Source organism: Octopus sinensis, linkage group LG18 (assembly GCF_006345805.1).
Source record: "Octopus sinensis linkage group LG18, ASM634580v1, whole genome shotgun sequence".
Taxonomy (NCBI): Eukaryota; Metazoa; Mollusca; class Cephalopoda; order Octopoda; family Octopodidae; genus Octopus; species Octopus sinensis.
Genome location: NC_043014.1, coordinates 14280727 through 14298226, shown reverse-complemented (window position 1 = coordinate 14298226; position 17500 = coordinate 14280727). Strand labels below are relative to the sequence as shown.

General features: G+C 41.5%; 2 protein-coding genes across 2 annotated transcripts in view; one reads left to right on the top strand and one right to left on the bottom strand.

Moving 5' to 3' along the window:
• Positions 1-5788: 5788 nt before the first annotated feature.
• Positions 5789-9075, bottom strand: LOC115221622 (vegetative cell wall protein gp1-like). Its single transcript, XM_036510973.1, has 3 exons — positions 9056-9075; positions 7291-8119; positions 5789-5896 (listed from the first exon to the last, which is right to left on the bottom strand). The coding sequence occupies exons 1-3, from the start codon at positions 9073-9075 to the stop codon at positions 5789-5791; spliced, it is 957 nt and encodes a 318-aa protein (XP_036366866.1).
• Positions 9076-9166: 91 nt separating this feature from the next.
• The window catches only part of LOC115221804 (sodium- and chloride-dependent glycine transporter 1-like), a 41749-nt gene continuing 33415 nt past the window's right edge, over positions 9167-17500 (top strand). Inside the window, exon 1 of the mRNA XM_029792038.2 lies at positions 9167-9264. Coding sequence (XP_029647898.2) covers positions 9167-9264 — 98 coding nt within the window. The remainder of the gene's footprint in view (positions 9265-17500) is intronic.

Below are 17500 nucleotides of genomic sequence, written 5' to 3'. Positions count from 1 at the left end.
AGTTTTCCTTCTTGAGATATGTCTAAATAAAGACTAGAGTACCCTACGCACTCACAGCTGTTAGATGGCCGTTGACTCTACTGAATTCATTCGCCCTTTGACAGTTTTTGTTTCTCATCGTGCCAAGTGTCCAACGAAAACCGCCCCTCCTCATCAATCAGGCTTGGTAGGATTGCCAGTTTAGTCGCCGACGAACCGACCAGACAACAGGTTGTGCTGGGTTACATATTTACCAACAGCACCAAAAGTGACCTGGCACACTCTCATATGTACTTACAAAACACACACATACACAAGCATAAAACATACATATATCCATATATTCTTTTACACGTTTCTGTCATTTGACTGCGACCATACTACAGCAGCGCCTTAAAGAGTTTTAGCCGAATAAATCAACCCCGGGACCTATTCTTTGCAAACCTAGTACTTATTCTATCGGTCGCTTTGCCGAACCGCTAAGTTTCGGGGACATAAACACATCAATATCGGTTTTCAAGCGATGTACCTGCCTCTCAAGGGCAGTAGCAAACAGAGCCAACCTTACACCATCTGATGTCATTACTAAGCACCGTTCGTGCATGACAGGCTATGACTTCAAGAGAAGATACTACCAGCACTTGCATTCATTTAGATCCAGAGGCAGAGAGAACTCCACTTCCCTGTCGCGCTTTCTCTCGAGACTTCGTTAACTCCGAGACGAAACATCCAGATACAAAGACACACAAAAATATAAAGACCCCACACACGACCTCTATCCCCACCACCATATTACACTTAAAGACCATAAGCCAAATTTCCATCCCAACCCCAAATGCAGGTTGATCAACCCCTCTAAAAGCGAGATAGGTATCATTAGCAAGCGAATTCTTGATACTATCAACTCTGACATCAGAAGGGCTGCAGGGTTGACTCAATGGAACTCCAGCGCAGCTGTGATAGACTGGTTCCGCGGTATCGAGAATAAATCAGTCTGCAAATTCACCCAGTTCGACATGATTGACTTCTACTCATCCATATCTAAGCTTTTCCTCCTGAAGGCCCTGGCTTTTGCTGAGCAATACGCCAACATGAGTGATCTTGATATCAGAATCATCGTGAATGTTAGAAAGTCAATTGTGATCCATGACGATTCCTTCTGGGTGAAGAAAGAAGGCGATCCATTGTTTGATGTCTCTATGGGGAGCTTTGACGGGGCTGAAATCGCCGATCTCGTCGGGTTATACATTTTGGATACCCTCAAGAGACGTAACCACCTACATAGGTCGGCCATCTATAGGGATGATGGCCTGGCTATCTCAAGCCATATGAATGGCCACGCCATAGACAGGTTCAGGAAGGACTTGATAAAAATATTCAAAGAGTTCGGCCTGTCCATGAGGGTTACTACCAACATATATTCGATTTTTTGGACATAACCTTAGACCTGAACATGGGCAAATACTACCTCTACATGAAGCATAATGAAGAAACGGTATATATCCGCAAGATATAAGGTGGTGAGCTGGCAGAAATGTTAGCATGCCAGGCGAAATGCTTAGCAAGCTGTCTGATTGTATCGTATTCAGTGACAATATGTTTACATTAAACAAGGTAGAAAGTTATAAAATCTCAATAGCTGGCAGAAACGTTAGCGCGCCGGGCGAAATACTTAGCGGTATTTCGTCTGTCTTTACGTTCTGAGTTCAAATTCCGCCGAGGTCGACTTTGCCTTTCATCCTTTCGGGGTCGATAAATTAAGTACCAGTTATGCACTGGGGTCGATGTAATTGACTTAATACCTATGTCTGTCCTTGTTTGTCCCCTCTATGTTTATCCCCTTATGGGTAATAAAGAAATAGGTATATATCTGCAAGAGCACAACCCCACCCCCACTGTAATTAGAAACCTGGTTTCAGGTATTAGCAAACGGGAGTCAAAACTCTCAACCAACATGGAGATCTTTAATAGGGCCGCCCACCACTACAACGATGATTTGGTTAGGAGCAGATTTTCTGAGAAGCTCACGTATGTGGACGAACCCCTTTCCTCATCCCAAGAGAATTAGGAACAGGAAAATAATCTGGTATAGCCCTCCATATAACCTAGAGGTTTCTACCAACGTAGCCAGGGGCTTCCTGAAAGAAACATTTCCCCAAAGGCCATAAGTATTACAAACTCTTCAACCCCTATAATGTCAAGGGAAGCTACTCCTGCTTAGACAGCATCGCATCTAACATCGCACGCATCAACGGACGTAAAACGCATCCACACAGCCTCCAACCCCAACCTGCAACTTCCGAAACCCTACCACCTGCCCTCTAGGATGAACCTGCCTCTCAAGGGCAGTAGCATACAGAGCCACCCTTACACCATCTGATGTCATTACTAAGCACTGTTCGAGCATGACAGGCAATGACTTCAAGAGAAGATACTCCCAGCACTTGCATTCATTTAGATCCAGAGACAGAGAGAACTCAACTTCCCTGTCGCGCTTTCTCTGGAGACTTCGTGAACTCCGAGACGAAACACCCAGCATCAAGTGGACTATTATAGACAGGGCGCCACTGTATTCACTCGGCACCCCTAATTTCCAGCTGTGCCTCCGCAAAAAAAAACTGCATATCATCAACCAACCCGCAGTAGCCATCAACAAAAAATATGAGATATCGTATTGCTGTCACCAGAAGTACACACTTCTGATAAATTTCGAACCACTGGCCGCCGACAGCCCGGATATACCTCCTTAGTACCAGACACATCTAGCACCACCTGCACGAAGGTCACAGTGGTAAATTAACCTCCATGAACACAGCACCGCAAATCACCAATATTTCTTGTTCACCAAGCGGTATTTTTTAAGTAATTGTTGTCGCTAAATAGTAGCATCAAACTGCTATACCCCGTGGCCTTTCTCGACCAATATGTATATATGCATATATTTATATATATTATATATATATATATATTATATATATATATATATATATATATATTATATATATATGTATGTATGTATGTGTGTGTGTGTGTATTTACATACATGTACAATGACATGCATGTATGTGTATGTATTTATGTACGTATATAGTCGTATATATGCATGTGTATGTGCGTGTGTACATATAAAACAAAGAATGAAGAATTATATCCTGACACAACTTTATTCACTTACGAACATTTTGAATGGCTTGAAAAACTGTTTCCACGCCATACAATGACAAGCATGCATAATCAATTAAACAGGTAATTCATGGAACAGTTACCAACCCCTCAATCATTCTCTTCAGTGTTTAAAAATAATTGTGGTAGATTTTTTCAGTTTCTCATACAAGCATAACTTGTGGAAGTGGGATTGTAGATAAGAGACATATCAAGTTACTTTCCTTGGTTTGTTGTGTACTTATCAAATGCACAGTTCTGAGAGATCAAGATGTTATCAAGCGTTGGAGTAAGTCCGTGAGAACACAGCTTAGTCGAGGTTTACTGTTTTCTGATAGCTTTATTTACTGGCCAAGGTAGATATTTAAAATAATTAGGTGGGGAGCAGAGAAAGGCCAACTGGGTGCATTGTAATTGTGTTCTTTTATTCTTCTACCCTTTTTGAAGGTGGCGAGCTGGCAGAAACGTTAGCACGCCGGGCGAAATGCGTAGCCGTATTACGTCTGCCGCACTGGGGTCGATAGAATCGACTTAATCCGTTTGTCTGTCCTTGTTTGTCCTCTCTGTGTTTAGCCCCTTGTGAGTAGTAAAGAAATGGGTATTTCGTCTGCCGTTACGTTCTGAGTTCTAATTCCGCCGAGGTCGACTTTGCCTTTCATCCTTTCGGGGTCGATTAAATAAGTACCAGTTACGCACTGGCGTCAATATTATCGACTTAATCCGTTTGTCTGTCCTTGTTTGTCCTCTCTATGTTTAGCCCCTTGTGGGTAGTAAAGAAATAGAAATAGGTACGTCGTCTGCCGCTACGTACGGAGTTCAAATTCCGCCGAGGTCAACTTTGCCTTTCATTCTTTCGGGGTCGATAAACTAAGTACCAGTTATGCCTGTAGTAGAAAGGATTCTCTTGCCCGTTTCAGTCATTAGACTGTGGTCATGCCTGGGCACCCCTTAAAGAATTTTAGTTGAACAAATCGACCCCTGTACTTTTTTAAAGCTTGGTACTTATTCTATCGGTTTTCTTTTGCCGAACTGCTAAGTTACAGGAAAATGTACGGTGCCATGCCGGGAATCGAACCCGGATAACCTGGGTGAAAGCCAAGAATCCTGACCACTAGAATTTATAAACCAACTATTCGCTTTATAAGTTAATTATTATAGTAACTTGATATTCCTCCTTTGAAGAAATATTAGGTTTACTACAGTTAAAGTAACTCCAATTAAATAAGCAATTAAACCGAATGACGTTAGGTGCAACAGATTAGAATATTAGAAATTAGGAAAACGTATCCTACGTAACAGATAAATTAAGAAGGAAGAGAAAGAATCATTTCGAAGATAAGATAGGCATTAATGTTATTTATATCCTGGTAAGTCATTCCGTCCGGAGGCGCGTGGATTAGTACCTAGGTTGTTGGACTCATGATCATAAAATTGTGGTTTCGATTCCTAGTTCAGGCCATACGCTGTTGTAGTAGTTGTTGCTTCATTCAATTCGTTTTGTTCTCTTTTTTTTTTTTTTTGTCAAGGTAGTGAGCGGACAGAATCGTTAGCACGACGAACAAAATGCTTAACAGCATTTCGTCCGTCTTTTCGTTCTGAGCTCAAATTCAGCCGAGATCGACTTCCCCCTTTCATCCTTTATCTCCTACCACTACTATCATCAAAAAACAATTTCTGCCTTTGTGCTTTTAACGAAAGACGAATATTTCTGCTTCAACTGAGCTTCTTGTTTTTTTACTGGTTGGTGTAGTTTATCTTATCTTTTATCATTTTTAAATTTCTTTGATTCAATCATTACACTGCGGCCATGCTGGAGCGCCGTCTTGAAGAATTTTAGTCGAACGAATCGACCCCAGTACTAGTTTTGTTTTTGAGCCTGGTACTCATTGTATTGGCGAGGGGGTGGTGCTGAACCACTAAACAAACCATCACCAGTTGTCAAGCGGTGGTAGATAACAAACACCGATACAAAGACTCACACACACGCACACACAAACACATTGACACACACATACACATACATACACATGTAGATAGATAGATAGATAGATAGATAGATAGATAGATAGATAGATAGATAGATAGATAGATAGATAGATAGATAGCAAAAATTCAAACAACACAAACACACCCAAAAATAGTAAAAATAATAATAGGATAACCATGACCACGAATATACTGAATGTAACCAATTCGTCCAGTGTTCGCTACACACAAGCAAGCAAAAAAAAAACCGACCAATTATGCTCATGCAGAGACAGATCCAAATATCCCTTGGACAATCAATGTATGACCAGAAATGTGGTGTATAAGTGCACAGTAAACACTAGAGGGAGCCCCTACGTATATATCGGTGCATCGGCTGATATTTTCAAAAATCGATATCACAACTATTTTGCCAGCTTTCGAAAAAAATCCTTAAACGGCATGTAACATCACTGGCTAATTTTATCTGGAGGCTCAAGGAAGAGAAGGTAAAATACGACCTCACCTGGTCCATAATCAGACATGAGAGTCCCTATAACACATTATCCCGGAAATGCCAACTATGTTCCGAGGAGTCACTCTCAATATTGTTAACAAAGGAGCGCATCATACAGATTTACGGAACGATTACCCAGGTACTTGCATACAGCTAGATACACATTTACATACCACAATCTAAACCACACATAACTGATACAAACATAGCACCCACAACTCGGATTAATACCCCTGACTTAAAACCTCTTGAAGTGTAACCATGAAACATATACTAAAGAAGAACCATATGCGAAGAAAATGTACTGAGATGGGTAACTTCACAATCCAGCTGTGTATATGTATATATGTATCTATGTGTATATATGTATATATGAATGTATGTGTGTATATGTGTATATATATGTGTGTGTATATATATATGTGTGTGTATATGTGTAAGTGTATATATATATATATATGTGTGTGTGAGTGTGTCTGTCTTCGTGTGTGTGTGTGTGTGTCTGGGTCTATGTATGTATCTATATGATCTATATATATATATGTGTGTATATATATGTGTGTGTATGCGGATGTGTCCTTACATTATGTTTTATGTATATGTTTATATGTGTGTTTTTTGTGTCTGTATCTGTGCGTCTGTGTGTGGGTATGTATACATATATATATCTCTATGTATATATCTATATATGTGTGTGTGTATAAATATAAATATATCTGTGTTTGTGTCTTTCTATCTGTCTGTCTTTCTACCTGTATCTATGTATATACACAGACATAAAACTCCTTGACTAAGTATTAATTGTCTTTTGTCCTTCTACTTTCTTTTTCCTCTAAGCTGTTGTGAAAGCGAAAGTTGATTGGGTCATTTTATCTAAACTGGAACGCAAGATTTCCGCGGTCATTTTTGAAATTGTTGCAGTTCTATAAGAGCATTTGCTTTAGTTCATTCCCTAACTTGATGGACATATAACAAGTCAGCCGACACTAAAAATCTGTTATTCCTGGAAGTTGGAGCACCCACATAGAAGCTACATTGTGGTTGTCGTTGTGGTTGATGATGATGATGATGATGATGATGATGTAAGTCTTTACTGCCCACAAGGGGTTACACAGAGAGGGGACAAAGGACAGACAAACAGATTAAGTCGTTTACTCGACCCCAGTACGTAACTGGTACTTAATTTATCGACCACGAAAGGATGAAAGGCAAAGTCGGCCTCGGCGGAATTTGAACTTAGAACGAAACGGCAGACGAAATACTGCTAAGCATTTTGCCCGGCGTGCTAACGTATCTGCCAGCTCGCCGCCTTAATGATATAGAAGCTACATTGTTGTTGTTGCGGTTGATGATGATGATGATGATGATGATGATGGAAGTGGCGGCGGCGGCGGTGGAGGCGGCGGTGAAGGCGGCGGTGAAGGCGGTGGTGAAGGCGGCGGTGAAGGCGGCGGTGAAGGCGGCGGTGAAGGCGGCGGTGAAGGCGGCGGTGAAGGCGGCGGTGAAGGCGGCGGTGAAGGCGGCGGTGAAGGCGGCGGTGGAGGTGGCAGTGAAGGCGGCGGTGAAGGCGGCGGTGAAGGCGGCGGTGAAGGCGGCGGTGAAGGCGGCGGTGAAGGCGGCGGTGAAGGCGGCGGTGGAGGCGGCGGTGGAGGCGGCGGTGGAGGGGCGCGGTGGAGGCGGCGGTGAGGCGGCGGTGAAGGCGGCGGTGGAGGCGGCGGTGAAGGCGGCGGTGAAGGCGGCGGTGAAGGCGGCGGTGAAGGCGGCGGTGAAGGCGGCGGTGAAGGCGGCGGTGAAGGCGGCGGTGAAGGCGGCGGTGAAGGCGGCGGTGAAGGCGGCGGTGAAGGGTGGGCCAGTGAAGGCGACGGTGAAGGCGGCGGTGGAGGTGGCAGTGAAGGCGACGGTGAAGGCGGCGGTGGAGGCGACGGTGAAGGCGGCGGTGGAGGCGACGGTGAAGGCGGCGGTGAAGGCGGCGGTGAAGGCGGCGGTGGAGGCGGCGGTGAAGGCGACGGTGAAGGCGGCGGTGAAGGCGGCGGTGAAGGCGGCGGTGAAGGCGGCGGTGAAGGCGGCGGTGAAGGCGGCGGTGAAGGCGGCGGTGAAGGCGGCGGTGAAGGCGGCGGTGAAGGCGGCAGTGAAGGCGACGGTGAAGGCGGCGGTGGAGGTGGCAGTGAAGGCGACGGTGAAGGCGGCAGCAGAGACGGGGGTGGAAACGGCGGCGGAGACGGCGGTTGAGACGGCGGAGGAGACGGCGGTGGAGACGGTGGTTGGAGACGGCGGTGGCATAGGTGTGGTGGCAGAGGCAGCAGTGACAGAGCCAGCAGTGACGGAGGCAGTAGTGGTGGTGGTGGTGGTGGTGGTGGCGGCGGCGGCGGCGGTGGTGGTGGTGGTGGTGGTGGTGGTGGTGGTGGTGGTGAAGATTGTAGTGGTAGCGCCGGTAGTGACAATGAGACAGTGGTGGCAGTTTTATTGCCGTTGTTGTTGTTGCTGCTGCTGCTGCTGCTGTTATTTGAAATATACCCTCATTGGATACAAAATCGATTCGACATTTTTTTTTTTTAATTACCAACTCATTAACAAATAAAGATGATTATTTCCATTTGTGTGTATATGTGTGCGGGTACGCGCGTGTATACGTATGTGCGCATGTGCGTATGCAAATGTAATTATGCCTGGGACGTGTTTACTGATGTGTATAAATGCGTGCTCGGAAGTGGATTTTAATTTTTGAACTTTTATTTTTAAATCTGTTATTATTTGTGGAAAAAAAAATATTTGGAATCATTTCTCTTTCTATTTTAAATTATTTCGTTTGTATGTTGTTGTTTTTTTTTAATTTTAATTATTACTCTAAAAGAAATTTTATTTCACACATTTCGTTATTGTTCGTTCCTCCAAGGAAATTACTTTGACTTTGGTTTACCTTGTTGTTGTTCATCATCTTCATCTTTATCATCATCATCATCAACTTCAGCGAAGTCGAAGTCCTGTTTAAAACTGAGACCTTCCTGTACAACATTCAGTGGTCTCCTACTGCAGTGATGACATCGCAATCTTCTCCCACTTATTTGGGAAGAAAAACGGTGGAGCAAGTCTCTCTCTAGTGGGTCTTAGCCTGTGTAGTGTTGAAGGAGAGCGACACTCTACTGGATGTGAAGAGAAAAGTGCGGAAGAACTGGTTTAAGACCCGCTAAAGCCCGAACATTTGGAAAATGTCTCAGTCTTCATATCCCTTTTGAATGGAGTGGAACTGCGAATAATTCAAGGGGACAGAAGACCAAGATACCATATGTGTGAAACAAGAGAAAAACCAGCTAAGACACAAACCCAACAACCAGAACAACAACACTATCTTGCTACAAAGCTACATTTACAACAATCGCACTTATATCAAACTTTGTGTCAGTAAGAAAGGAAAATAAAATACCGAGGTCTTACATAGCACAAAGAAGAGACATAGAGACGGTGGGAACGGCTTTCAATAAAAGTTTAATGAAAGTCCCGGATAACCTAAAAACGGCATGGCTGCCAATAGATAAATATAGAGAAATGAGAGAGCGTTTCTCACAAGACATTGAGAACTCTAGTGGCACGGCTTCGGAAATGCCAAGACTTCGAGATACGGTTGTTCTTCCTCGACCTGGACGGTAAGGAAACTGTCCTTGACGTGAACAGTAGTAAAGGTACCTGCAGACTAGTAACTGTCTACACTTCAATAAAGGCGAAGTGACCATATTTCATCAGTCGTCAATATGTTTTCCTCGGGACATCCCGTTCTTTAGTGCTAGCGAAAGATAGAAACACCACCTTGGATGCACGTTTGGATTGTGCAGCTCTAGCTGAAAGAAGGATTGCAAAAGCCTCGTACGTTTCCAACTGCCTGGGAGATGCCGACTGGATTTCCCAAATGGGCCAATGTGGAAGTCCACTTTGGCGCATTTAAATACAATCGGTCATCTAGATCGTACCTTTCCAGAGTATTCTGTAGGCCAGTAGACAGGGATATCATAGGGTGTTCAAGTTCTGGCAAACCAGTAATTCAAGGTACCAGAAAAAACCGTGTATCTCAGGAACCCGTGGTCCGATTTACGCGAAACTTGTTTTATTTCGTTTGTATTCACATTTCAGTGGTACATTACTTTTAGAGTATTTTCCCATTATGTGCTGGCTTGGCTAAGCTAGATTACAGACAAGAACGCACGCAAGCAAGCACGCAAACAAAGCTATCCAAATATTCACAGTAAAGGACAATAACTTTAGGTTTCACTGCTTATATTTGTGGAAACAAACCCCCAAAAACCGCGTATGTCGGGAATCTGTGGTCCGGTTTACGCGAAACTTGTTTTATACTGTTTCTGGTCACATTTCAAGGGTAACTTACTTTCATAGTATTTTCCCATTATGCACCGGTTTGGCTGTACTAAATTACAGACAAGCACGCAAGCAAGCAGTCTCAAAGTTTTAGTAGTTTATAGATGTAATGTGTTTCCAAACAATCTTTCAGGGTCAGTGCATACTGTCAGAGCTAATTGAAAACCAGGATGAGAAAACGTGAGAAAAACAGGGAAGAAAAACGCAAAGAAGGTTAATGCAAAAAGGGATAGGAAAAGAAAGAAAAGAAAAGTAAAAAAAAACAGGATCTCCGTCTTCTTTGTCTGTAGAAATCATAATTAATGTAGTTGATGTAGAATGATATAACGAAGGGGACGCCAAAGTCTGTGGGATAGCTACTCAGTACCGAGATGGTGGTGTACTCAAGTTCTGCAAAAGAAACTTGTCCGTGTGTTCCGTGTGTCCCATGTGATACATACGACATATTTCCCTGGCATCTATAGGCGCAGGAGTGGCTGTGTGGTAAGTAGCTTGCTAACCAACCACATGGTTCCGGGTTCAGTCCCACTGCGTGGCATCTTGGGCAAGTGTCTTCTGCTATAGCCCCGGGCCGACCAATGCCTTGTGAGTGGATTTGGTAGACGGAAACTGAAAGAAGCCTGTCGTATATATGTATGTGTGTGTGTGTGTTGTGTGTGTGTGTTGTGTGTGTGTGTGTGGTGTGTGTCTGTGTGATCTTGTCTGTTTGTTCCCCCTAGCATTGCTTGACAACCAATGCTGGTGTGTTTACGTCCCCGTCACTTAGCGGTTCGGCAAAAGAGACCGATATAATAAGTACTGGGCTTACAAAGAATAAGTCCCGGGGTCGATTTGCTCGACTAAAGGCGGTGCTCCAGCATGGCCGCAGTCAAATGACTGAAACAAGTAAAAGAGTAAAAGAGTAAAAGAGTATCGTATATGATACACATTCTCAAATTTTTTTCAAACACGAGAGTTACTTTATATAACTCAGATGAAACAAAGGCTAGCTTAAAAGATTGCAAACAAGTATAGAGATTTAGGGCAAACTTATGGAAACGGTTTGAACAAGCAAAGGGTTAAAGGGTTTTAGAGACATTAGCAGGGAACAATGCTTCTTGTTAACCCTATGTCTGTGCTATACATCACATATAATACACAGGACATATATTCCTGGCCTCCATGAATTATATACAATTGACATCGCCAAATTTTCAACCACTAGAGTGACTTAGAGCTTGGGAAAGGAAAGCGTTATATTTCTCAGAACGTATGAAACAGAGGCTAACTAAAAGTCTGAAAACAAACATGGACGTTTAGGGCAAATTTATGAAAATGCTTCGGAGATACAAATGGTTAAGGTATATGTCTCTTGATTAATGCAATATATGTATGTAAGGGCATATCGCTAAATTCTTCACATTCTTCGTTGAACTTACGTATTGTGTAATACGAGCAAATCGAGAACCACCCGAATTCGATGGAGTTTTACCATGACGAGATAAAAGTCCTTAACGTATGTGCCTAAACACGGTTACAAACACACACACACATACCATATCCCTCTTTCTTTCATTCTTCTGGGTGAGAGGAGTCTTTCTCTCTGTTTTCTTATTTGTCTTCTTTTTTTCTGTTCAGTTCTCAGCCGCCGCTTTCCGACTTACGATAACCCGAACTCTAACCTTAAATACATATCCAAACAAATGACAATGAAATGCATTTATTAGATAAAAACACCTATTATTTAATACGTACATATAGACAAACAGACAGACAGATCAGAGAAAAAGAAAATACCTACGCTGAACTATTGAGAAATTCTACAGGTACTCTACTCAGATAACAAGTTCAGGTTTATACCTGTAATTATTGGAGAAAGCTACAGATCCAAACCATTACTAGAATTGTAAAAATCTGAAAAATTTTCCTGGAGTTTCTCACTTAGATATATATGCGCATGTCTAGACATGCAGCTAATTGCATGAGAATACATACATAAAACAAAGTATGCAAATCTGCACATGTACTGACTCCAAATACTGCACAAATACACACATACATGCAAACATATATTGTTGATGGTGGTGAAATGCTAATGAAGGAGTCTTGGATATATATTAGAAACAGACTGTTGCTCTACTGGCAAGGAATCTTAAAATAAAACTGAATAATGACATACTTACATACATGCTTACATACATAAATACATACATACATAAATACATACATACATACATACATACATACATACATACATACATACATACGTACTCTTTACTCTCTTTTTACTCTTTTACTTGTTTCAGTCATTTGACTGCGGCCATGCTGGAACACCGCCTTTAGTCGAGCAAATCGACCCCAGGACTTATTCTTTGTAAGCCTAGTACTTAATCTATCGGTCTCTTTTGCCGAACCGTAAACACACCGGGACGTAAACACACCAGCATCGGTTGTCAAGTGATGTTGTGGGGGGGGGGACAAACACAGACACACAAACATATACATGCACATACATATATATATATACATATATATAAAGGGCTTCTTTCAGTTTTCGTCTACCAAATCCACTCACAAGGCTTTGGTCGGTCCAAGACTATAGTAGAAGACACTTGCCCAAGGTGCCACGCAGTGGGACTGAACCCGGAACCATGTGGTTGGTAAGCAAGCTACTTACCACACAGCCACTTCTACATACATCATGCATACATACATACATGCATACATACATACATGCATGCATACATACATACATACATACATACATACATACATACATACATACATACATACATACATACATACATGATGGTTGTCTACTCCTTATGTAGAGTTTGACGACCTCATGTACTTACACCTTACAACCATCATGGTATCTGATATAGATTTTTAAACCAGACAATGTTTTGAAAAGAACCCACATAGATTGCAGATCCGATTTGGACCACCAACAGCTACAAATAAGTTCTGGTCTTTGTGGATCTTAAAATGTCTTTCGAGACCTCCATTAGATTTGTAAACCTTCTGGCATATATTGCATTGAAAGGTCGGCGCAGACATATAGGCAGCATAGTTGTTGGGGGTTCGTTTTCCATGGGTTCGCAATGGGATTTGGGCCCGGCAAAAGAAAGGCAAACTGTGCACACAAAAAGGTCATTGTGATTTACCTTCTCGATCGTAACATTCTTAACTTCCCAAGCTAACCTGTCATATTTCTCAACTTTTCTTTCTTCCTTATCGCATACCTTGTTGTCAGCTGGGCATGTTATATATATGACCCAGCATAGTTTGTGCTCTTTCTCAATTAAGACTTTGTTTGGCTTCCTATTCTCTATCTCATGATTGCACTGCATTAAATAAGTACCAGTTACGCACTGGGGTCGATATAATCGACTTAATCTGTTTGTCTGTCCTTGTTTGTCTGTCCTTGTTTTCCGCTCTGTGTAGCCCCTTGTGGGCAGTAAAGAAATAAGAAGCGTTAGCACGCCTGGCGAAATGCTTAGCGGTATTTCGTCAGCCGCTACGTTCTGAGTTCAAATTCCGTCCAGGTCGACTTTGCCTTTCATCCTTTCGGGGTCGGTTGAATAAGTACCAGTTACACACTGAGGTCGATATAATCGACTTAATCCGTTTGTCTGTCCTTGTTTGTCCTCTCTGTGTTTAGCCCCTTCTGGGTAGTATAGAAATAGGTATTTCGTCTGCCGCTACGTTCTGAGTTCAAATTCCGCCGAGGTCGACTTTGCCTTTCATCTTTCGGGATCGATAAATTAAGTACCAGTTACGCGCTGGGGTCGATATAATCGACGTAATTCGTTTGTCTGTCCTTGTTTGTCCCCTCTGTGTTTGGCCCCTGGTGGGTAATAAAGAAATAAGAATCGTTAGAACGCAGGGGAAAATGCTTAGCGGCATTTCGTTCGTCTTTACATTCTGAGTTCAAATTCCGCCGAGGTCGACTTTGCCTTTCATCCTTTCGAGGTCGATAAAATAAGTACCAGTCAGGTACTGGGATCGATGTGCTCGACTTTCACCTCCCCTGAAATTTCACACCTTGTGCCTATAGCAGAAATGAGTATTATTGAATAGGAAATCATTACATATGTGCATACGCGTGTGTGTGTGTGTGTGTGTGTGTGTCTGTGTGTGTGCTGTGTGTCTGTGTGTCTGTGTGTCTGTGTGTCTGTGTCTGTGTGTGTGTGTGTGTGTGTGTGTGTGTGTGTGTGTGTGTGTGTGTGTGTGTGTGTGTGTGTGTGTGATGTCAAAATGGCAAACGACCAAGTTGTTAAAATGTCCGCCGGAAATTTCGTATTCAGTTTCCAAAGCTAGTTTTTGGTCTCCGAAATAAAGTCAATTACCATTGAAAAGTCTCGTCTGCCTAATTATTATAAACCACTGTGGCAAAACAAATACATTTAGAATTTAATGAGCGAGTTTGGAGAGATTTTAATTACATTAAAGTCTTCTATATATCTACTTAAGTCTGTATTCTTTATCTTTACTGAGATATTATATCAGGAATATTTCAAGCTAACGACCGAGGAAAACATCCCTGCTCGTTTTAGTCTGTGTACTGGAAATCGTAAATTCAAATACCAAGCACACACACACACACATACGGACACACACACATACATATACATATATATTATAATATAAATAATATATAAATATATGGATATATACATACATATATGTACATACCTACATCTATATGTATATATACGTGTATATATGGGTACAGGGACACCAAAAAAACGTTGAACACAATGAGAAACGAAAACATGAAAACAAAAACATGGAAACGAACTTTTTTTCAAACAACGAAAATAAACAGAGTACAAGAGATACAACACAAGGAATAGTCCCCTTCTTCAGTTGTCCCTGTTTCGTCTACTCTGCGTTTAAAAGGTAAGGACAACACGTGACTTCGTTGAAACAGTCCTTCCTGCAAAGCAAATTAAATAAAATTTGGGATTTTTTGCGGATGGGTAAAATTGGTAACAAGAAACAGGACAGTAAGAACAAAACAAGAACGTAACAACAGTAAAAGTAAAGACAGTAAAAGACAGAACAAAGCGAATAACACAGTAAAAACAAACGATTATACACACACACACACACACCACACACAAATATATATATATATAAATATATATTATATAATACATACATTATACATACATACATATACACACACACACATATATACATTATTCATACACAAATATTATGTATAAATATATATAAATATATATATATATATATTGGGAGTAATTGGGAGTAATTGTGGACAACAAACATAAGCTGGGCCACTCATATAAAACACAAGTTGACATGGCCCGCAGAATGTGTTCCTGGATCTCAGAACTTTCCAGTCGAGAGATATCCACACCATTATCCTTCTCTTCTCCACTTCTGCCCGACCCCACCTTGAATACTGTTGTCCACTGTGGTCTCCCCACACAATACAAGGTATCATAAAAGTTGAAGCACCTCAAAGGGGGCAATCACAAAAAAGATAGATGGCATGACAGGCCTCGACTATTGGGGTCGACTGGAAAGCTAAAACTCTATTCTCTCCAACGTTCGTCGTGAGCGACTACATCATCTGCATGATGTGGAAAATATTCCATCAGCATTGCCCAAATGATGTTGGCATCACCTTTAAGGTACATCCAAGGCTTGGGCCCCGTGCCATCCGCCCAAACAAAAATCGCACTCTCATCTCATAACAACAATACGGCACAATTATTTCACCTCAATTGGCCCCGCTCTTTTTTACTTTAACATTACACCAAAAACATTAAAACAGAAACTGACCCTATAGGGTTCAAGAAGTCTTTGGACAGATTCCTTCAAGAAATCCCGGATAAAACCCCCTACACCGGATATGTCTCTGTAAACAATAACTCTCTACTTGAGTGGGGCCATAGTGCCCAAATTCTGACTTGAAAGACCTCACCAGGTGGTGCTATTAAGTTAGACATGGCGCTGGGCCAATAATGGCCGAAACCTATACAAAGTATCAAAGTACATAGTATATATATATATATATATATATAATAATATAATATATATAAATATATTATATATACTTGTGTGTGTGTGTGTGTGTGTGTGTGTGGTGTGTGTATGCTTGTAGCATGTATCTTTATATGTATGTATGCATGTATGCATGTTTGTATACAAGCCAAGAGGGTAAAGGACAGTACAACCAATTCTCACCGACCCACCTTTCCATGCAGCTTCTAAAACCATACTTGCTTGGTGCCATACATACATACATACATGCATAATAGTGGTTTTTCTCTAATTTATATATATACAGTTCCTGGCTTTAAGGATATCGCGAAAAGCCCGGTTCGGCTGTTTCCTTGTGAATGAATTTTGCGTGCGTGTGTGTGTGTGTGTGCGACTATTTTGCATCTGTGTTAGTCCTTCCCCACCGTTTGACAACCGGTGTTTGTTTGTTTATGCCTTTGTAATAGAACGAAAGTAATCGTTAAAAAAAACATCAGACTTTTTAAAAAAAGCATAAGTACTACAAAAGCCTTCAAGGTGTTGCCCCAGCTTGGCCGCAGTCCAATGACTAAAACAAGAAAAAAATAAGACAGAGGGTATCAATTCACTCTTCTTAAGGCGTTAACCGAACCTAAGCCGTAGATGAAGATACTTTTCTTTCCAATGTACCGCATATTGAGACCGAACCCAGAACATTACAATTGCGATGCGAATTTCTTAACTACATCGACTTTGAAAATAACTCTTCTTTACTAAAGGCGAACTGTGGTTAGGGGTTTGCAAGTAATCGGTTATAGCTGATCTGAGATGTAACATCAGTAACAATAAAAACAACAGCAACAACAACCACAACACTAATAACAATCTCAGCAACGAATGTGACCTCGACGCGGTATAAACATAATAAACAACAACTAAAGAATTATGTTAAGTCACGCTATGTTGTTTAACGATATTTTAGGTTAGCCAAACATATCTGAAATGCTAATGATGCTAATCTCACAAATATTGTTGACACATCCAAGCAGAAAGAATCAAGGTGATAGGGTCAAAACGTTGGGGACAGATGGCATCTTGCAGATGGTAATTTACATAATCATTTGGCCCCTCCAGAATTATCAAACAAGCCTTCCTCAAACCACACTATTAAAAAGTCAAAGAGACGCAGTATAACTAGATAGATGATGATGATGATGATGATGATGATGATGATGATGAATAATAATAATAATAATAATAATAATAATAATAATAATAATAATAATAATAATAATAATAATAATAATAATATGCTCCACCGTGTTCTCTATTCAAAAACAAATCCAATCTAATAACATCGGTGGAATGGGATATAGGAGCCTGTGGAAGACTTGAAGGAAGCCGAAACTGCAGGGATGATCAGGAAGTCGACTGACGATATGTTTCTTTATTTTTAAAAAAGAAGCGAAAATCTACTTGGAGGATCCGGGTAATATTCGACAGAATTCGACTGACGATAGAAAGCTTCGAATGACC